At 44.1% G+C, this 22481-nt stretch overlaps 1 protein-coding gene and 1 non-coding gene across 4 annotated transcripts in view; one reads left to right on the top strand and one right to left on the bottom strand.

Annotated features, from left to right (window-relative positions):
- Positions 1 to 4308: 4308 nt before the first annotated feature.
- The window catches only part of EPB41L4A (erythrocyte membrane protein band 4.1 like 4A), a 254167-nt gene continuing 235994 nt past the window's right edge, over positions 4309 to 22481 (top strand). For all 3 annotated transcript variants that reach the window (XM_061158196.1, XM_061158197.1, XM_061158195.1), the window contains exon 1: positions 4309 to 4555. In XM_061158196.1, the coding sequence (XP_061014179.1) occupies positions 4457 to 4555 (99 nt within the window). In that variant the 5' untranslated portion in view covers positions 4309 to 4456. The remainder of the gene's footprint in view (positions 4556 to 22481) is intronic.
- Positions 7594 to 7665, bottom strand: TRNAC-GCA (transfer RNA cysteine (anticodon GCA)). The gene has a single exon. It is a non-coding gene; the product is annotated as a tRNA-Cys (tRNA).

The following is a 22481-nucleotide window of genomic DNA, read 5'->3' as shown; positions in this document are numbered from 1 at the left end:
ACTGTTGGAAAATCAGTCACAGCAGGATTTGTAGCATTTATATTATTTGTAATAGGAAAAAACTACAAACCACACGAATGGATAAGCAAATTGTGGTATACACATGTTCAAAGCAATACTACTGAGTAAGACAAATGAACGAACTATTGATATACACAACATGGATAAATATACAAAAATTATGGTAAGGGGACTAAGGCAGACCAAAAAGAAGAGTTGGCACTGTTATTTCATTTATATAAAACTCTAGAAAATGTCAATAGCTGATTGTGACAGAAAGATCCGTGGTTGTCTGGGAGGTGAGGTGTGGTGAGGAGTGAGAGGGAGAGATTACAAAGATACAGAAGCCAACTTAGAGCATCACAGACAGGGTTACCAGATGGACCCTGAAGATGGTTTCACTTATATATAAGTCAAAACTTACAAACTGTGTACTTCAAATACACACAGTTTACTGTGTGCCAGTTATAGTATTTCTGGACCAAACGTGAGTCTGCTAGCCTGGCCGAAGTAAAACCAATCTCCTGATTGGTTTGTGGTGAAGGAAAGTTTGATGTTTTATTGCAAGGCACCTAACATAAAGCCAAGGTTAGGAGAACCAGTGGCTCATACTCAAAAGTCCCAGTGGCTTTCAGGGAAGGATTTTGATAAAGATTAGGTGAGGGAGAAGGCAGACCTCCTACTGATTAGTTAGTGGTGAAGTAACAGGGTGGTGTTTCAAAAATTCACATGATAAATCTTCTAGTTCTAACTGGTCTGGAGTCTAAACGCTAGTGGTCAGCAGTTAACTTCTTCCACCCTGTAGGAGTTTTAGTATCTTCAAAACAACTCAAGGATATGGCTCAGAACATTATCTATAGCCCTCAAGGAGGAACTAAAAGTCCTTGACTTGGTCTCCAGGCTAAACTGTTATTCTTTTGTCTCGCTTGACTGTTTTCCTGTGTTTCTGCATTTTCTCACTTCTCTGATTAAATTTTCCCTTTGGAACTTGGAAGGCCTAGGAGGCTAAAGCCTTTCTCAAGGGGCCAGGAGACACGAGGGTGGGGACTGTTCCCGGGAAGGCCCCCCAGTATCCCACTTCATTTCAGTAGCTCAATAGGCTATTAAACAAAGAAAACCTGTGGCACTCCTATTTTCTCCGGGCAACTCTGTGTTAAGTGGATTTTCTTTTCTCCATTTTGATAAATAATGGAAGAGAAAACACCTCATCCAGAAAAGGCTGTCATATATACAAGACTCCACAGCTTTGAACTTTCCCTTGTGAGGGCCTAGAACAGAACTCCATCCCACCCCAAAAAGCTAGCTTTTCCATTACCACTGGAGGTAAAGCAAACAAAATCACAGTACTAAAGAATATAAAACTGATGGCAGTAAACTCAAAACTGGCAAACAGATCAGGACACTTGGGACTTATCTTTTGTTTTTTCAAGCTCCAGTTCAGTTCAGTCGCTCAGTCGTGTCTGACTCTTTGCTTTGCGACCCCATGGACTGCAGCACACCAGGCCTCCCTGACCATCACCAACTCCCACAGCTTGCTCAAACTCACGTCCATCGAGTCGGTGATGCCATCCAACCATCTCATCCTCTGTCCTCCCCTTCTCCTCCTGCCTTCAATCTTTCCCAGCATCAGGGTCTTTTCTAACAAGTCAGTTCTTTGCATCCAGTGGCCAAAGTACTGGAGTTTCAGATTCAGCATCAGTCCTTCCAATGAACATTGAGGACTGGTTTCCTTTAGGATGGACTGGTTGGATCTCCTTGCAGTCCAAAGGGCTCTCAAGAGTCTTCTCCAGCACCACAGTTCACAATGGCCAGGTGTGGGAAGGCCCACAGGGACCACGGGGCACCTGAGTGGACAGCCTCGTGGTTCCAGGCCCTGGCTCTGCTGGCTCTATCAGTTTCCCCAGGGAGATCTGAAGGCATGCTCTATCTAGGAAGGGGCAGGGTGCACCAATTCTTTGGCGCTCAGTTTTCTTTACAGTCCAACTTTCACATCCATACATGAGTACTGGAAAAACCATAGCTTTGACTTTGTCAAAACCATAGACGGGCCTTTGTCGGCAGAGTGATGCCTCTGCTTTTTAATATGCTGTCTAGGTTGGTCATAGCTTTTCTTCCAAGGAGCAAGCATCTTTTAATTTTACGGCTACAGTCACCATCTGCAGGGATTTTGGAGCCGAAGAAAATAAAGTCTGTCATTGTTTCCCCATCTATTTGCCATGAAGTGATGGGACCAGATGCCATGATCTTAGTTGTCTGAATGTTGAGTTTTAAGCCAGCTTTTTCAAGCTTAGGTGGCTCTATTGGATATTGTGGGAAAGAATCAATCTTTCAATCACATTTGGTAATTTGGGTGAGGAATATTATATGACATAAAAGCTTCCACAAGAAAATACACTAAAATCTAGAATAATAAGATGTCAGCTCATGGGAGGCAAAACTTTGTCAGTGCAATCCAAAGCTGGACACACAATTTGGTTAGAACTTAAAACCTGCTTCAATTTGACAGTGAGCTTGAAAGACAAAACAGGGTTTGATTCTTAGCTTTAGGTTAAGTTCACACCAAATAGAGTGGATTTATTGCCCTTTGGGGGTTGTGCTAATTCATGTTTACAGAGAGGCTTTCTACAGAAGGTTCTTTGTAGCAAATCACTATGGGAGGAAATTCCTTCCAAAGTTGCATTGTGTATTTCCATTTTACTGTGCTGCGGATGCCAGGTTGTTGTTTTTTTTCTTCAAACTAGTAACGTCCTAGGCTTTAAGGAAATTTTTCACACTTGTGCTCCTTACCTTAAAAGTTGTAGAGGAGAGAACTCAAAACTGTCTGACGCCCGAACTCTTGCTCTTTCTAATAATACTCAGGATAAAGTAGAGAAGCTTTCCGGCAGGGCTGCCGTCAACAATGCCCGAGTTCTCCCTCTTGCTTCCTCTAACTTCCACTTGCATTAACTCACTCCTGGTTCCCAGCTGGAGAGCACAGATCGCACCTGCTCGGAAGGCCGGCGGGAGCCCGGTCTCACCCGCAGCCCAGCCTGGGTTGCTTGTGCACGGACAGGAGTGCCCACCAGGGGGCACTGCAGCCTCGGCGCTGCTGTGCCCGCCCGTCCTGGACAGAGCCAGAGGCGCGGAGGGCGTGGGACTGGGAGCGTCGCGCGGCGGGGTCCGCGTGGAGCCGCGCCCTGCCCCTTCCTAGATCACGTCTCCAGATCTCCCCGGGAAACCGATACAGCGAAGAGAGCCCGGGCCCGGGGCCGCGAGGCGGAGCGCTCACGCGCCGCGCGGTTCCCGTGCGGACCTTCCAGCACCTCGCCATTTGACCATCTCTGCTCCGCCCTCCATCCCCAGCCGAGACCCCGCCCCAGAAGGGGCGCCCCCTTCCCGGCCACTGGGTCCCGGCTCGGCTCCGGGGCCTTTTGCAGACACCCAGGCCCGGCCCAGCTGCACCTGGGCCGCTCCCGCCCGGGGCGCCACCCGTCGCACCGCCGAGAGAACTTTCCCGGGAGCCGCCGCGGCCTGGCGAGCCCCGGGGCACACCCCGCTCGCCCGCCGGCCGCGTTCCCAGCCGGGGCGCCGGCTCCTCCGCCCACCAGCCTCGCGACTGCCCGCTTCTCTGAATTTCCCGGGGAAGCAGCACCCCGCCGCCCGGGCAGGGAAAGCTTCAAGTTGGCCACGCACAGACCCGTGATGAACTCTGGGATCCCCAGACGGGAGCTGCGCCCCGCAACGAGCTGACCTCCACTCGCCGGTCGCGGTAAGGAGCCCGAAGCCCTTTCGGACCCTTTTCCGGCTTGTCGGTGCCGGTGGGCCGGGGAGGCGGCGGTCGCGGGCTGAGTGACCACCCTCGCCACTGCCCCTGCGGCGGGGCCGGGGCGTCGTGGGGGCACCCCGACACAAAGGAGCAGCGGAGTGCTCCGCGGCCGGCGAGCCGAACCGGGCGCTGCGGGGAGGGGTCGGAGCTGGAAACGCGCGCCCTCTGGGGACCCCGGAGGCGGAGGCGAGGCCGGTGCGCAGCCTCTGCGCTCCGGCGGGCGTAGGTGGAGGGGGCCGCAGGGCTTCTAGGGGCTTCCAGGTCCGAGCAGGGCCCGCAGCGCTCGTCCCTTCCTTTCCTTGCCCCTTGACCCCTTTGACAGGCGGCTTTTCTCGTCCCCAGGGCTGCGGGAGGGGCCGCGGCGCCCCCGCCTTCGGAGGAGCCGAAGCCGCAGGATGCGCGCGGACTCGCCGCCGCCCTCCGCGCCCAGTTCCGCCGGCGCTTCCCCGGCCGCTCCCGGGCGCTGACGCTTTCCCGGGCTTCCCCGCCCTCCTTACCTTGCGTCCGCGCCGCTCCGGACTCCGCCGGTAACGGGTGCTCTCGGCCTCGCCGCGGCGCGGACAGTCCGTTCATGCCTCGCGTTTGAGGGCAGGGGTGGCTCAGCGGCTGGGACGCAGCTTTCTCCGCTGGCCGAGGCCCGCCACAGCCGACATGGGCTGTTTCTGCGCGGTTCCGGAAGAATTCTATTGCGAAGTTTTGCTTCTGAATGAATCCAAGTTAACTCTCACCACCCAGCAGCAGGGCATCAAGGTAGGCACGGGTCGGGGGCGTGCGCCGGGGGAGGGGGTGCGCAGCCCGGGGAGCTCGCGGGCCCGCCGCTTTGTCCCAGCGCTGTCACCCGGGCGGGGCGGGCTGCGGGGCGTCTCCGCACGGTGGGAAGGCGCTGCAGCTAACCCCCGCGCTCAGGTGCGGGGTGGACGTGTCAGGCCGAGTTAACTTTGAGCCCTTCATGAAGCAAAGTAAGTTTGACGTCTGGCGGGATCGTCCGTGCACCAGCTCTCAGCTGCAATCCACCGTCCTGCAACTGAGACCCAAACTCTTACCTACCCCGTTCTCCTCCCAAAGCAGCCAGGGGCCCCAAAACTCCCAAAGAGGCGCAGAACTGAATACACAGGCGATCCTCGGCTTTGTTGAACGACTTGTTTTTTCCTTGATAGGATTACTGGGAAAGTAAAACAGCTCACTCGTTGAAACACATTTATTAGGTGGTTGTGATTGTGTCGCCTGTGTTTGTGGTTGGGTAATGTTACGTTTGGCCGGAAAATAATTTCCTTTCCCAAAAGCAACCTGGTTTTAGCCCCGCGTTTAAGTAAACATCTCTCCAAACGAGGTAATAAGTTTGCGCCTCTTTGTAGGTCATTAAAATGCAATTACCTCTGTTAAGCTTAAGAACCCAAACAAAAAGGCTATGGGAGCTTGCAGACGTCCACTTCCTTAATTTCGATGGGCTCGTGTTTACGGTTGACAACCTAAAGGACGCGCCTGCGCGCTCGTTTTTTGTCTCGCAACGAGGTAGCTACCTAGAGATGATCGCAGTCCCGTGTGTTCTGTTGTTTTCTCTCTCTCCTTCAGTTTAAAATCACTTCGGCATTTTAGAGACCTTAGCTGCTGAGTCTGATGAGGGGAAATCGTCCTTCCCCCGCCTCTCTCTCATGCAGCAGGCCGTCTGAAAAATAAACTAACGGCTGCCAATTGTGTTGTCCTTGTCTTGTCATCTCAGAATTTAATCCTAATGGCGTAGACTCTGGGCATTTCCTTGTGTGAATTAGTTTTTACATAGTTTGATACACACTACAGTAACTGTTCTCCGTCAAAAGTTTCAGCTTTGTATCATTCTTCGTATACAGAATTCTGATTTTACAGCTTTTATTTGTCAGAGAAAGGAGGTAAAAATGATCAGTTAAAGCCACAAGATAAAGTTAACCGTTTAGGAAATTGTTTTGAATATTGTTTGCCCTGTAATTGTAATAGGCAAAAGTCAATCAGATTCTCAGTGTTTCCTTTTAACCTCAATAGAAGACTCTTCGGGCAAGAATGTTCATTGTATACTTTTAGTTCTTTATGTTGCAACTCCCATTCCCCACCCCACCCCCCAACATGAAATCAGAGAAAGAACTTATAAGATGATGTAATATTCTTTGGTGTGCTGTGCAAATAAAATAGGCAACACTCACAAAAACATCATACATTTTTGATAACACATAAATTCTCTTTGGCTTTGAAACAATTAGAGAAAGATAACTCATGATCTGATACTAAAACAACAAAGCAATCTTTCTGAAGTCTAAAGTCATCTGGTATGTGAGCTTCCTATTTTATCATGAAAGCCCTATTCCTGTCAGCTGTGGAGCTTGTGCATTATTCTGTCAAGAGAGCAGCCAAGACTTGGGATCAAATAGAATAATATTGTCAAAGAAACATGAATCAAAAATCCTAATCCATAATTACTTTTTATAACCTGATGGTGCTTCTCTTGTTTTACAAATAGGTGGAAAATTGGTGAGTGATTCAAAGGCATTCACAACTTTATAATGGTGTTATTTTGGATATATGCCATTTAACTAAACAATAATTTAGGCATGCTTTTGTTGGAAGTAGTCATTTTGCAGCAGGCATGCCCTCTTTCAGTGTCACAAAGCCTGCCACAGTTATTTTGATGGCCATATGCGTAACACAGATGTCTGCTGAAGTTAACCACATTATCTGAGGCTACTGTGCTACCATAAAATGCATGTGTTAAGCACCTATCTGCTTGTGCCCGCGTGCCCAGCTGCTCAGTCGTGTCTGAGTCTTTGCACCCCGGTGGACTGTAGCCCACCAGGCTCTGCTGTCCATGGGATTCTCCAGGCAAGAATACTGGCCTGGTTTGCCATTTCCTTCTCCAATCTGCTAGTGGTATGTACTAAATTAAACACACACATATATACTTACAAATGGTATAATGTATGAACAGCATCTTACATGATATCCAAACACTGAATGAATAGTATGTTTGTGTATATTATTGTTTTGTACATAGGCATTTTCTTTAACTCCTACTTTAGTTTGTAAATGAAATAGTAAACAATTACTACAAAGTCAATAGCCAATAACTACTATTAGAGTGTTTTCCTTCCAGGATAGTATTCTTGATAATTTTGATTATCACTAACTAAAGTTAGTTAAGCATATGACATTTTCCCCTGAAATTGAAATAGAATTTTTTTCAAAGCTATTTTCTAATATTTATTTTGAGATGAGCCTTTTTCACATTCTATCTTAGATGAAGACATCTAATCTTGTGTTAAAATTACATATTTTAACCCTTAATGGAAGGAATTTTACTGATTCCTAAACAGTTCCTTAAGAATTTGCTTGCATTACCATTATAATAATGCATTATAAATTAAAAAGATCAGTTGTAGTAAATTGAAGTAGAAGGCATAGAAAGAAGCTTTGTAAAACATTTTTCCCCCTCTGTGCTATTTTGAAAAACACTGTGGATTTGTTTAAACACCAAGTGACTCATTGAAAAGTTAATTATAAAGTGATTTTTTTTTTCTGCCACTCCAAAGTTTTTCATTGACTTTAGGCAAAAAAAAAATCAACATATTTGTTCCCATGGGAAGCATTTCAGCCTGAAGACAATAGTTACACATCTTATATGTTCAGATTCAAGTGAAAATGAAGTCACTGAGTTCTGTCTGACTCTGCGACCCCATGGACTGCAGCCTACCAGGCTCCTCCATTCATGGGATTCTCCAGGCAAGAGTACTGGAGTGGGGTGCCATTCCCTTCTCCAGGGGATCTTCCCGACCCAGGGATCGAACCTGGGTCTTCTGCATTGCAGGCAGACGCTTTACCATCTGAGCCACCAGGGAAGCCCCTTGTTAAGATGAGTAGCATTTAAATGGAAAATAATTTTCTGTTTCAAAAATAATTAGAAAAATAAAACCTGGTGTCATATTCATACTAATAAGATATAGCTGTTTGCCTTAAGTTATTTTAGAGGTAACCTTACCTCATCAAACAGAAAGTCTTTTGCGTGCAGATTGTAGTTTGAGCCCTATCCAAGAGTTAAAAACCCAAGTTTATATAAACTGAATGTTATTGGTTGTGCGTCAAGCCACACAATAGCTTTTAGCTATTTGTTCTCTGCTGCTATCTCTGTTGTTTATTTTAGTAGGAATTTCTGCTGTGGTTGGTCTCTTAGTTTTTTGAGCAGTGTTTGTTCAGGAAAACTTTTGTTTTGTCCTTTGTAGTTTTCTGTACTGGGGGAGGTAGAAATCTTTCTTTTTGTTCTCTTGGAAAGCAAAACTTGAATGTGACTCAGACTACTTTTATTACTTGTCATTTGATTAGCAAAAGATTTTTAGGGAAAAAAAAAAATCACAAGGTTTTATGATTTAGTCCACAAAATTGCTGCTGCAACTGTGAACTAGATTAGTATTTTCATTTCAGCAAGATTTTAGTCCTCTGAGTAGTAATGTAATAAACACTGAGGTGCTTGTTTCTCCCTCAGTGTATTTGACTAAATTAATGAAACCAATATGACAGTAAGGTGGAATTTCCTTTAACTTTAAAAAAAAAGTGCTCTATTGAGATATATCATCCAATTCACACAGTTAAACCCATCCATTAACTTTTAAATGAAGTTACTTTCTAAATCATCCTGAGGTTCCTGAGGGAATGTTATGAATCAGTTTTGATACTTTGATCAGAAACTTCTTAATAAATTAGAAAAGCAGAACTTGGGGACTTGAATTATATGCATCTCTCTTACCAACAATTGTTTCTTACATTCCATTTAGATTGGTAAATAAAACATCTAAGAGGACTGAGAAAAGTGAAAAGCAGTAGTTTTTGCAAATCGTATTATATCCACATATACCTATATCTTTTAATACCAATGACATAAGCTACACAGTCAAGGACCTTCTAAACATAGGTTGAAGCAAGTAATAGTACCCCAGCATTTCTGGTAATACAAGATTGACTGTGGGTCTTGACTGGTTAGTAAGTTACGTGTGACTGGGATAGTACACCTCTTCCACTCTGCGTCTAGTTTTCTAAGCCTCAAACATGATATCTGTGCCGTAACTGTTTAAGATGAACTACTATATAAATGCTCCCTCAAAAATTAAAAAAAAAAGATTGAAAGTATTTTTTTCCAGCTTGATTGAGGTATAATTGACAAATGAAATTGTCACGTTTAAGGAGTACAACTTGATAATACCCGTATATATTGTGAAAGGCTTCGCACCATCTCACCATTGTTAACACATGCACATCTCACACCTTTCTCTTTATTGAAAACACTTGAGTTCTACTCTCTCAGCAAATTTGAGTTATATATTATAGCCTTATCCCCTATAGATACCATGTTATACCTTTAGATTTTCAGACTTAAATGCCCCCTCAATTTTACAAGATTTTTTCCTTGAAAAAAAAAAGATTAAAAATGCCATTTATTATCCATGGTTTTAAAGTGATTTAGTGGGGAAAGCGTTGTTTGTTACCTTTAGCAGATAATGACTAGTTATCCTTTTCTAGGGGCCTATAATTTTCTTGATTGATACTGGATCACACTTTTTGCAGCCCCATTAATATAATTGTCCTTGAATTCTACAATATTAAGCTTAAACTAACTTTAAGTTAGTTTAATTTCCAGTAGTCAGTATGGATGTGAGAGTTGGACTATAAAGAAAGCTGAGCACCGAAGAATTGATGCTTTTGAACTGTGGTGTTGGAGAAGACTCTTGAGAGTCCCTTGGACTGCAAGGAGATCCAACCAGTCCATCCTAAAGGAAACCAGTCCTCAGTGTTCATTGGAAGGACTGATGCTGAAGCTGAAACTCCAATTCTTTGGCCACCTGATGCGAAGAGCTGACTCCTTTGAAAAGACCCTGATGCTAGGAAAGATTGAAGGCAGGAGGAGAAGGGGACAACAGAGGATGAGATGGTTTGATGGCATCACCAACTCAATGGCCATGAGTTTGAATAAACTCCGGGAGTTGGTGATGGACAGGGAGGCCTGGCTTGCTGCAGTCGGACATGACTGAGTGACTGAACTGAACTTTGAACTAAATTTAAACTAATGCACAGCTTTTGTTGTTTTTGAGCATGGGTGGTATCTTAAATTATTCAGGCTGCTATAACAAAATACTACAGACTGGGTGGCTTATAAACAAGAGAAATATATTTCTCATAGTTCTAGAGGCTGGAGGTCTGAGATCAGGGGTTCCAGCATGGTTGAATGAGGGCCCTCTTCCAGGTTGGAAACTTATTGTGTCTTCATGTGGCAGAAGGGGCTAGGGAGCTCTGTTGGAAGGTACTAATCCCAAAGCCCACACCTCCTAAAGACCGTCACTTGGGGCTTAAGTTTCCAACATATGAATTTCAGGAGGACCCAAACATTTAGACCATAGCAGATGGTGATAAAATTAAATCTAAGTTGCAGGGTCAGAAGTTCAGACTCAACTTTCCATTAGATATATGGACAGTGGTTGGACAGTGGTGGTTTTATTATAAAACGAGATGGGAAACTCATCTTTTGTTCAGTGGTTCATGTCAGGTTGTATCTTCGTGGGGCCAGATAGTTCTTTGTTGTGGGATGCTGTCCGCTCCATTGTAGGATAATTAGCTGTAGTTGTAGCCTCTACCCAGGAGATGCCAGTCACACTGCTTGCCTAAGTTGTAACAAGGAAAAAGAACCCCAGATGTTGCCAAATGTCTCCTGATAGGTGAAATCACCCTCAGGTGAAAACCACTGCCATGGAAGGTAGTAGCTTCCCTTTTTCTTCTGTATTTGGTACCCAACCTTCCACACTATATGCAGACTAACTTTCAGATGCCTTCTTTTTTCTCTTTTGGAAGAGAGTTATGTGCCTCATAGGTTAGTGAAAACAATATGAAATCTGTATCTTTAACTTGCTTAATATTCTTAGACTAGCATGCAGTATACTGGATTGATGAGCTATATCATCAGACCACTGGATTTACATATTGGTACCACTGATTACTTATTAGATGTGAGGCCTTCAGAAAGTTACTTTTCTTCTCTGAATCTCAATTTCCCCATCTGTAAAATGGAAACAAAATAATACCCACTTCATGAATTCAAGGTGCCTTGCATGTAACACTCAGAAATTGTTGGTCTTGATTTTTCCTCCTCCTTTCCTTGTCCTCTTCTCCTTCTTTGAGTGCTTCATTCCTGTTTGCATATAAAGTCCAACCATCATTGTTTGCATTAATGTTCTACCTGACTAGACCTTCAGCAGTTCTGTGTACCCAGATGACTTGCTCTGTGGGTAGAACTGCGCAGTTTTCCAAACGTATCTGACTTTCTTGCACCTTTAGCTTGGGATTGCTGCTGAGTGGTACCCTTTTACCTTTCCTTAAGTACGCACTCATCTGAACTCATCCTTTCAGACCTAAACTGAGCATTCCATCTGTTAGAAAGCCTTCAAGGCAGTGTGCCCTGGCAAAGCCAAGTGCTTGTCTGTGCCTTGCACACATCCTGCTATAGCACTTATCACACTGCAAGCATTATTTCTAGATGCTCCTGTCTCCCAGAGAAGCCTGAGAGCCCTCACCTGTGATCCGCAGCAGCTAGAGCTGTAAGCACATGTAATAGACGCATATTCCCTGTAATTTGAATAGAAGAACGAATGGAGTATTACCACTGGAATAGGCCATGTTGAAAATCTTCTGGATAATGAGATTCCTTTGCCGTTTTATTTTTACTTGAAAAGATCCTAGAATAAAGTGAATCTTACTGTGAGAAATCCTGTTGCCAAGGTACTCTAATTTTTACATTGATAGTGGGTAGAAAATGAGATGGTGCAGTGAACTGAGTGCGCACAGGACATTGAAGATCTAGCTGATGAGCAGATCTTTCAGAAAACATGAGTTACACCATTTTTGTGTTACAGAAGTAACTCCTGAATCTTTCCTCTCTCTCTTCTAACACTGTCACTTTCCCCTTACAGCTTAGGAGTCTTGTGGAAGAAGGGCCTGTTTCAAGACGGGAGAACAGATCCTCACACTGTAGTTGCTTTTTTCCCTTGTCTCTGATTCTGTAAACCATTGGAGAACAGTGTCCGTTGGTCTCATAGTGTGGGTTTACACGATTGGGGACCATTAGCATAATTTTTAATCTAGCTGTACTGCCAGTTTTAGCCCTAAAGCTGCATAAACCTCACCTGACACTACTCTGAGGCGTAATGGGAAAGACAGGGTCAGAGTTAAATGCTGGGTTTTTATGGCAAATGACAGGTTTTCCATTCTGATGCACAATGGATTTTTCTGCAGGCCTGTTATAAACAGGACAGGTCAGATGTCAGACTTGCCAGAACCCTTCAGCTTCTCCGGGAGCTTCCCTGGCGGCTCTGGCGGTAAAGTATCTGCCTGCAGTGCAGGAGACCTGGGTTCGATCCCTGGGTTGGAAAGATCCCTTAGAGAAGGGAATGGCAACCCACTCCAGTATTCTTGCCTGGAAAAGCCCATGGACAGAGGAGCCTGGTGGACTACAGTCCCTAGGGTCGCGAAGAGTCGGACATGACTGAGCAACTAAGCATGGTGGCGCTGCAGCTTCTCTGGATTGACTTCCTTGGCCGAGCCTTGTCTCTGATATTTTAGCCACATGTAAAGCTCGTCCTTAGTGCTCCAGTCAGCCTGCTTTGGGTGGTAAGAGTAATTGCCATTGGCTCCTGCATCACAAGATTTGCTTCTAAGTCTCATATATTAAATTTACCCAGGCCCCTGTTATCAGTCGTTTGGATCTAGACTAGGTGTGTTAAGGTCAGGGACCAGCCTGTTTTGTTTGTGACTCAAAGCCTGTAACCACAGTTCGGAAAGTCTGTACCATTCTCAAAAATGTGGATTGCATTCCTTGCCCCCTGAACCATGCATTTCCTGTTGTGTTTTTTTTTTTTTTTTTCTTTTTTAAAGTGAAATAGTCCCTTTTCCTTAGTGCCGCCCATTGTTAATCCTTTTCTCTGTAACTGAACACTCTGAGTCCCCAGAGGCTGAGATGGCTCTTGTAAGTAATTTACTGAAGTCAAGAGGGGGCCTGGCAGTGGTTTCCAAATGGGTGAGAAATTTGTTTTCAAGGATATTGACGTGCCAAGTGGAGATGAATGCAGGCTAGGAGACCTGAAAGATGCTGAGCGCTAGACCCTATGGACAGTGCCTGAAAGGTCAGATGTCAGAGGAGGAATGAGCCAAATGAGACCAAGGCGGGGAACCAAATGTGGCCGCAGATTGTTGAGAAACACCATGTTCAAAGCACGCGAGGCAGCTCTGTCAGTGATGCTGAGCACGCCCGGCTTTGTAGGCATGGTGTCCCGGAGGTTGCTGAGAAAGTACCTTGTTTAGAATACATCTTTGCATAGGAACAGTGACGTGAGTGGGGGTCAATTTCCTGAGCTAGCCCACGGAGACTGTGAGTTTTTATTTTTTTATTTATTTAAAGAAAATCCAGCCCCCCCCCCCCCACCCCCGCCAATGTGTGTATGTGGCTGTGCTGGGTCTTTGGAGAAGCCCCCCTGTTTGAGTTTTTAAACACTTGGGTCCCACCTTGCCCTTCGTTTAGAGCTGTGTTTGAAAAGCAATCTTGGAGCCTCTCCTGCCTTAATTGTCACTTGTCAAAATTGGTTTTTATCCACCATTCTCACTGCTCCCACTTTGTACTGGAACCATCCTACTAACTGGGGTGCTGGGTGGTCATTTTTGGGCTCCCCGCTTCCCCTGCCCTGCCCTGTGTTTAAATCCTGAAATAACTGATCTTGTGATGGACCACAAGACTCTTCTTTCCTCATCCGTGAGCTGTAGGGTGGGAAAACTGCCTCATGGAATGACTACAAATTTGAGGAAAGAATTTTAGGCACATAGGCTAAAAGGTGCTTGTGTGGGCAGGCGAGTTCTTTACCGCTAGTGTCACCTGGGAAGCCCCCTAAAATGATAGCTGTCATTATGTGTGATCTGTTATTTGCCTTTTTTCCCCCCTCTGAATTCCAGTTTAGGATATCTTACCCACCAATCCTGCCCAAAGTGGTGCTCGATCTCTGAGAGGCATGGATGGGTTGGTTATTAGAAGTAGGGAAACAGATTGGTTCAATATCATAGATACCAGTGACTTCTCAGATCTCTGTATTTTTACTCACATTGTCCCAGCTACCACTGGGATGCTGAAACTCCGCATCTGTAGCCTTTGCATCAGGAAGGCCCTAGTGAGCCTTCCTGCCTTTGATCTGACTTGAGTTTCTGACTGCCTGCTGGAGGTCACAGTAGATGTCTCAGCCCTCCTGTTCCCTCCAGACTCTCTCTTCTGGTGCTGCCTAGTCTGGTGAATGAGGCCACACTCAGTCTTGATGAGTTAAGATGCTTTGATTCTCGGTTACAGAGATTTCATTGAAGATTCTTTTAACATGAGATTTATTTGCTCAGATCAGGTTCCCAGTTTCTCGTTATCTCTTCTGTGCTCTCATCCTGGGAATCAGGGTATATGCAGGTGGTAGCAGATGGGTAAATGGTTCTAGAGATGATACTTGTATGTGGCAGTATGTGAGATGGGAGTGGAGACAGGCTCTGTTGTAGGAGGGAAGATTCCTTCTCCCAAAGTTCACCAGCAGACTTGCCCTTGTGTCTTTTAGCAAAGAGTCTTGTGGCCGTTCTTGAACCACAGTGGCGATGGGGTCACTTTCAGGGTGACATATTCTGCTTGGGGTTGGGTAGGGGTAGAATTCTTTCCTAAGGGAAAGGGGAAGGGGTTCAGGCAGGAGGGAAGGTGGTTAGGATTCTGGCATCTGGGCTCTTCTTAAATTTCCACATCCTTCCAGATGTTGGAGTTCTACCACTTCAGTATGTTCCACGTTCGTCTCTTCTCCCTCCTCTGATGCCTTCTGCCCTGGTCTAGATTGCTCTCAGTCCTCAGCTGGATGGCTGCAGTAGCTTCTCAATCTCTTTGGCTTAGTTTATATTCCTGGGCACGAGGGCCGCACCCTGGCCCTTCATGATGGGACCCCACGTCTATCTGACCTTACTCCCACCAGCTGCCATATCCTTGTCATGGATTCTGCCCAAGCCAAGCTGCTTTCTAGTCTGAATTCTCTACCTTCGCTCTCACCCTGGTCTTTTTCTGCTTGGAAAGCCTCATCCCACCTCCTCTTGTTTGAGTGACGTCCCCGTTCTCATCAAGCAGGGTTTTGCTCAGGTGGCACTTTCTCTGAAGGCCCTCTCCTAATCTGAATTAAGCCTGCATTTCATTGCAGGAGTTTCTGTACTTTCCTGCCCACCTTGCCCTGGGAGCAATATCATAAGATGACGAGGGCGTGGGTCTTGGTCATAGGTAACTCTTGTTTCAGGTCTCCCTTCCGTGTGTTAGTACTTAACCACGGTCAAGTCACTACCCTCAGAGTCAGCTTCCTGTTCTATAAAATTAGGGTCAAATTCTCCACCTTATCCTGAGTGTTATGCATAACCCTTAGCCCCATGCCAAATGAGTGGGAGCTGTTGTGATAGACATGGAAAGCCTTGAGGGAGGGAACTGTATCTCTTTTAAGGGATCCCCAGGTCAAGCTGAGTTCCTGAGGAATCAATGAATGATTGTGGACTGGCTGAATTAATCTGAATAAGGAAAGGTACTTCCAGATTGATATAAGCAATGGATCTGAGAAGGAAAAGACATCTTTTCACCTTGACACTTTCTAGGTTCCCTGGGTACAAGTGTACCTACTTGACTCCTAGTTTGTTATTTAATTTTTAAAAACAGTTTTATGGAGATATACATGACATACCTTATAATTTACCCATTTAAGGTGTGTAATTTGGTGGTTTTTCATGTATTTATAGAGTTGTGCCACCTTCATCAAAATGAATTTTAGAACATTTCATCACTTCAGAAGAAATCTTATTAGCAGTCACTCCTCCATTCCTCCCAACCCTCCTACCCAGCTACTTCAGCCAGGCAATGCTCCAGCTAGGCAACCACTCATCTGTCTATGTAGATTTGCATATTCTGGACATTCCTTATAAATGGATTCATATAATATATGGTCTTTTGTGCCTGGCTTTCTTCACCTTGCATTCACTCATAATGTATGTATCAGTATTTCATGCCACATTATTGCTGAATAATAGTCCATTGCATAGATATACCATATTTGTCCATAGATATACCATTTGTCCAGTTGATGGATTTTGGCTATTACAAATAATTTTGCTATGAAGATTCATGTACAAGTCTTTATGTGAACATAATGTTTTAGTTTCTCTTGCGTATATGCCTAGGAGTGGAATTGCTGGATCATAGCAGCAATTAATAGTTTGAGGAACTTGCGAACTGTTTTCCGCAGTAGCTGCACCATTTTACATTCCCACCAGCAATGTCTGAAAGTGAAAGTGTTAGTTGCTCAGTCATGTCTGACTCTGTGACCCTCTGGACTGTAGCCCACCAGGCTTCTCTGTCCGTGGGATTCTCCAGGCAAGAATCCTTGTGTTTCCATTCCCTTTTCCAGGGGATCTTCGCGAGCCAGAGATCGAACCAGATCTCCTGTACTGCAGGCAGATTCTTTACCGTCTGAGGCACCAGCGAAGCCCAGCAATGTCTACGGGTTCCAGTTTTCCCCACATTCTCACCAACACTTGCTTTAATCTTTTTGATTATTATTAACCTTTTGGATGTGAAGTGGTATCTGTCATTTTGATTTGCATTTTCCTGAAAAATTAGTGATGTGAGCATCTTTTCATATATTTGTTGGCCATTTGTATATCTTCTTTGGAGAAATATCTATAGTTTGTCGATTAAAAAAACTGAGTTATTTTCCTTTTTATCATTAAGTGTTTGCCATGTGTGTATAGTATGTTGTTGTTCAGTTGTCCAGTCGTGTCAGACTCTTCTTGACCCCATGGCAAGTTTTTTTTTCTTTCTGTCAGATACTTGATTTGGAAATGTTTTCTCCTATTCTGTGGGATCTGAAAATTTTTTCATGATAGTGTGCTTTCATATACAAAAGTTTTAAATTTTTTTGATGAGTCCAATTTATCTTTCCTTTTGTTTTCTGTGTTTTGGGGATCATATTTGATTTTTCACTTACTTACTTACTTTACTTACTTACTTTACTTTACTTACTTACTTACTCAAAGGTTATGAAGATTTACTTCTGTTTTTTTTTTTTTCTAGGAGTTTTATGGCTTTAACTCTTACACTTAGGGCTATGATCTTTTCGTCATTCTTTTGCATGTGGATATCCAGTTGTCCTAGCTCATTTGTTGAAAAAACTAATTTTTTTAGTTATCAAAAATCAGTTGACAATAAATTAAAGGTTAATTTCTGGACTCCCGGTTTTATTCCCTTGACATACCTATCTATATCTCTTGTTTATTTTTACTAATTCCTTGGTAGGGTAGATGTGTATAATTCAGCAGAAAAAGCACTCCCAGTTAAAACAAATTTGACATTTAATATTTTGAGCAAAATGTCCTGTCAACTTCCTGGTGGCAGTAAAACATTGTATATTTTATCCACTCTTAAATCCACGGGAGCTTAGAAGAGTGGCAGGCGCATGGTGGTGCTCAGTAAATATTCGTCATATTTGAAGAAGGATTGATAGGAGGATTGTTTTAGTCATGCTGTTGTTGCTTTTGTAAATTGAAGCGTAGGTTGTTGAATATTTAGATTTCTAAAATCTTTTCCGTATAAGCTTTGAATGTTGCTGTTCATGTTGTGTGAAGGATTTGCCTTTGGTCCTTCCAGACTGTTTCTGTAAACTACTTGATGGAGGGCTGGAAAAGAGTATTAGCATATGTTTTATGAATAACTTTGTCAGTCTTGCTAGTTAATGGTGTAGTATGTTAGGAAAGTTAATGTCATTTAAATAGGTATGTGGATTTCATCTATTACCTTGCAACACACTGAGAAATTGCTAGATATTGATCCTGAGCAGTGTAATATGCAGTGTTCTCCCCTCTGGGAAAGTAATGTAGATGGCTGGAAGGTCATCACTTTTGAACGCCCACACCCTCTCTCATCCTCATGGCTTTCTTTCAGCCTTGAACTTCCAGGATTCCTAGTGTGACTGTGAGTTAAAATGGCTGAGGAAAGTGGTAGCACATCTTAGTGGTATTGAAACTGGTGTAATATTACACCATAGGGGATGTTAGTCCAGTTCCATGAAGCCACAGTTGCTCTCTAGGTTTTAACCTGCAATCACACTAGGAATCCTGCTTATTTAACTTGTATGCAGAGTACATCATGAGAAAAGCTGGGCTGGATGAAGCACAAGCTGGAATCAAGATTGCCAGGAGAAATAGCAATAACCTCAGATATGCAGATGACACCATCTTTATGGTAGAAAGCAAAGAAGAACTAAAGAGCCTCTTGATGAAAGTGAAAGAGGAGAGTGAAAAAGTTGACTTAAAACTCAACATTCAGAAAACTAAGATCATGGCATCTGGTCCCATCACTTCATGACAAATAGATGGGGAGACAGTGTAAACAGTGACAGACTTTTTTTGGGCTCCAAAATCCCTGCAGATGGTGACTGTAGCCATGAAATTAAAAGATGCTTACTCCTTGGAAGAAAATCTATGACCAACCTAGACAGCATATTAAAAAGCAGAGACATTACTTTGCCAACAAAGGTCCGTCTAGTCAAAGCTATGGTTATGTATTGATGTGAGAGTTGGACTATAAAGAAAGCTGAGCACCGAAGAATTGATGTTTTTGAACTGTGGTGTTGGAGAAGACTCATGAGAGTCCCTTGGACTGCAAGGAGATCCAACCAGTCCATCCAACCAGACCTCAGTATTCAGGAGGTCAGTCCTGAGTATTCATTGGAAGGACTGATGTTGAAGCTGAAACTCCAATAATTTGGCCACCTGATGCAAAGAGCTGACTCATTGGAAAAGACCCTGATGCTGGGAAAGATTGAGGGCAGGAGGAGAAGGGGATGACAGAGGATAAGATGGTTGGATGGGATCACTGACTCTATGGACATGAGTTTGAGTAGGCTCTGGGAGTTGGTGATGGACAGGGAGGCCTGGCGTGCTGCAGTCCATGGGGTCACAAAGAGTCAGACACGACTGAGCGGCTGAACTGAACTGATTCAAACACTTCACAAATCCCAGTAGATACGCAGGCTATAGGCAGTTTCCTCTGTGAAGAAAATCTCAAGTATCTAGAATCTAGATAAAACCACAGCCGTGGGTGACAAAATCTTTCACACAAACTGGTTGCTATGTGTTACTGCTTTTTTCTGCCAGTCATTCATCCTTTTGCCCAGTAGTTTGACTGTCTGGTTCTCTGCACCAACCCTGACTGTCCTCAGTTGAGGTCATATGTCCTCAGTTGGTGCAGCCCTGTGATGCCTGCCCCCAAAGGCGGCAGACACCAGGGGGAGGATGTGGGAGGGATGACATGCGTTACAAGAGAGTGACTTTCACTTACCCTCGGAAGGTAGACCAGGCACGGGCATGTAGAGTCATCTGATGCAGCCCTACCATCCGGCAGCTGAGGGAGCGGGCACCCAGTGAGGGGCAGAGGTTTGCCAGAGCCCAGTGCGAGGTCCCGGAGCCCTGCCTCGTGGTTTCCCGTCTGCTGATTTCTCCGTGCTCACCCGCCCTCGGTTTCTTTGCAGCCTGCAAGGAACAGCTGGGAGCTGATTATAGGGGAAGAGGTCAGAACTGATGGAAAATCATTTAGGTTTGCTGCCAATCTTGTCTCCTCTCATGCTGCCAACCCTTCCCGTTTCCTCCCTCTCCCCCTTAAATCAAGTCCTTCTAGGCCCGCATCTGGCTTGAGTGCCTTCTGCAGTCTCGGCATTTGGATTTGTGCAGCTCTCTGGGTAGATTATATGAGGGAGAGACTCTTTTGTCTCAAAGAATCTTTTTTTTTTTTTTTCCCCTTCCAATTTGGGAGTTTGCTTATGTGGAATTTCTTTTCAGAATGATACTAACTGCATTGCATTTTATTTTTTTTTTGACTTTCTGGAAGATGCTTGTTTATTTCAAAGGCCTAGAATAATGTATGGTTAATGGCCATGGTTTTAGAGCTCGTATCACTCAGAGTTTTTCCTTGGTTTCTGTTTTGTAAAGTCTTTACCTTGAATTCTTATAGCTCCATTCTGGTATCGCTCCAGGAAAGAAAATTAAAAACTGATTAGTGACCCTTCTTATTGCCTGAGGGAGGGTGCAAGAGAGGAAAGTAGAATGGTAAAATTGCTCTTTCGTTGAAATGTTTCAGATGGGCCAATCATCAGGAGGCTAATAGATCTTTCCCCCATAACGATTATTTCATGCATCTGCTGCTGTTTACAAGGGCACTTTGAGGTTGTGCAAATTTTCCGGAATTCCTCAGGGAGCTGGCTTCTTTTTCTTTCAGCTTGTGTTCTTACATAATGTTCTGGGGTAGTTATTTGAAGATAAATAGGTTTTGAGTGTGAGGGTATTTGGTGGTCTGGACCAGTGCTGTGTGTCTGTAATTTTAAATATGGATTTGTGAACTCACTTTTGTAAGAATTTATTCAGAGCTTGTGTACCCAGTAGCACCCAGGATTTCTGGTGGGGATGATGAAATAGAGGGAAGACTAGCCTTTTTTTCCTTCAAACATAAGTATGGGTATATTTAATTCTATCAAATGCATAAAAGATAGTAATTACACAGCCACAAGTCTTTTGTTCAATAATGATTTGATTCATAAGGATTTGAATGAAATTTACATAATTTTTACATCCATACTGTTGAATTTTTAAATACTGTAAGTAAAAAAGCCCCTTGAATAACCAATTCTTATGTTTCCTATTTATCCCTCTATGTATCCACACTTTAAAGAATTACAAACTGAACATTATACAGAACATGTAAGTCATGTTTAAAAACCTAAGTTTTAAAAATTGTTGTACCCCAATACGATTCAGAAAAGTCCCCATGCTGACAAGTGTGGTCCTAGGTGGCAAATTGGAGGAAAGGATGAAAGAGACAGAAGCAAGTTTTCTGTCTTAATATTTTACTAACCCTGTCAGTTAAAAATGGTGATGTCATGAGAAATGACAGTTTAGGTTTAATATGAGTAATGGAGTTTGCTTCACAGTTAAGAGAAGTTTAAATGGTGAAAATAAATTTAAGTTTTAGGTGGAAAGACAAATATTTACTTATAAAAACAGAATTCAATACAATTCATAAATAAGTACTGGATTATATAGTGGAGATGAGTTATAGACATCGTTATAAGAAATGATGTTTCTTACATACTGAGGTGGATCCGTTAATCAGGAAAGGTATTTTAGAAGAAGTGAATATAGATTCACCTGAAACCCTTGAGGCTAGATATGTTTGAAGGTTCAAGATCTTTCAGATTCTAGCAAGGTAGTATGGTATATAAATGATCCATTATGCAATATCCCTGGCCAGGTTTAGGGTGATACCTCTTAAAACAAGCACAATATTTTGCACAACTCATCATTTGAATATTCACAATAAGTGGGGGTAAATAGAGACTGTAATGTAAGTTGCCTTCTTCCAGATTTTGTCTCTGTATTAGTTAACTCTTATCTATTCATCTTTCATCTTGTCTGACTGTTTGCAACGCCACGGACTGTAGCCTGCCAGGTTTCTCTGTCCCTGGAATTTTCTAGGCGAGAACACTGCCATTTCCTTCTTCAGGGGATCTTCCTGACCCAGGGATCAAACCCCTGTCTCCTGCATCGCCAGCTCTGGCAGGTGGATTCTTACCGCTGGCGCCACCTGGGAAGCCCCAGGTGTGTATCTATTGCCGTGTGCCAAGTTACATCCAAAACTTAGCAACTTAGAGCAGACATTATCCCGTACAGATTCTCTGGGTCCAGAATCCAGGCGCAGCTTCACTGGATGATTCTGGTTCAGGTTTTTCTGAGGCTGCACTCAAACTGTGCCTGAGGCATCAGTCAAAGGGAAGCGGATGGTGGGTCTGCTTCTAAGCCTGTTGGCTTCTAAGCCATGGGCTTGTTGGCAGGTCATGGTTCCTCACCATGTGAGCCTGGGTGTCCCCACAGCGTGGTAGCTGGCTTGCTCCAAAGCAAGTAATCTTAGATGGAAAACCCAAGATGGAAGCCCGAGTTGTATATAACATCTGTTATTATGCTTATGTGGTATTTTGTTGGTCATACTAGCCAATCTTGGAGTGAGAGGGGACTGTATAAGGGTGTGAATACTGGGAGGCAGAGATCTGTAAGAGACATCTGGAAGAGGGACTGCCATAGTTACCAAGTGAGTTTTGGCATCAAACTTTAGATAAAGTTTTCAGTTTTTGTATCTTTTTGGGTTCTGGACTGTGAATTCCTATAGACTCTGGTGTCCTCAAAGTGATGATTTGTGAGGATGAACTGTGGCTCTGAAGGCAGTCTAGGACTGCAGGATAGCGTGAACATAGAGTAATGACTTTGGTGGAGGAAGACGAGGAGGGTCTAGGGAATACACAGACTTACGGTCTGCTCTGTGCCAGGCACTGTACCTGACATGAGGGATAAAAAGGTGAAGTAGGTGGCGCTAGTGGTGAAGAACCCACCTGCCAATGCAGAGGACGTAAGTGACGTGGGCTCCATCTCTTGGTCGGGAAGATCCCATGGGGGAGGGCATGGCAGCCCACTCCAGTATTCTTGCCTGGGGAGGCTATAGTTCATGGGGTTGCAAAGAGTCGGACACGACTAAAGTGACTTAGCA

Source organism: Dama dama, chromosome 12 (genome assembly GCF_033118175.1).
Source record: "Dama dama isolate Ldn47 chromosome 12, ASM3311817v1, whole genome shotgun sequence".
NCBI lineage: Eukaryota > Metazoa > Chordata > Mammalia > Artiodactyla > Cervidae > Dama > Dama dama.
Note: the sequence above shows the minus strand (reverse complement) of the source record. Positions and strands in the feature narration are given on the sequence as shown.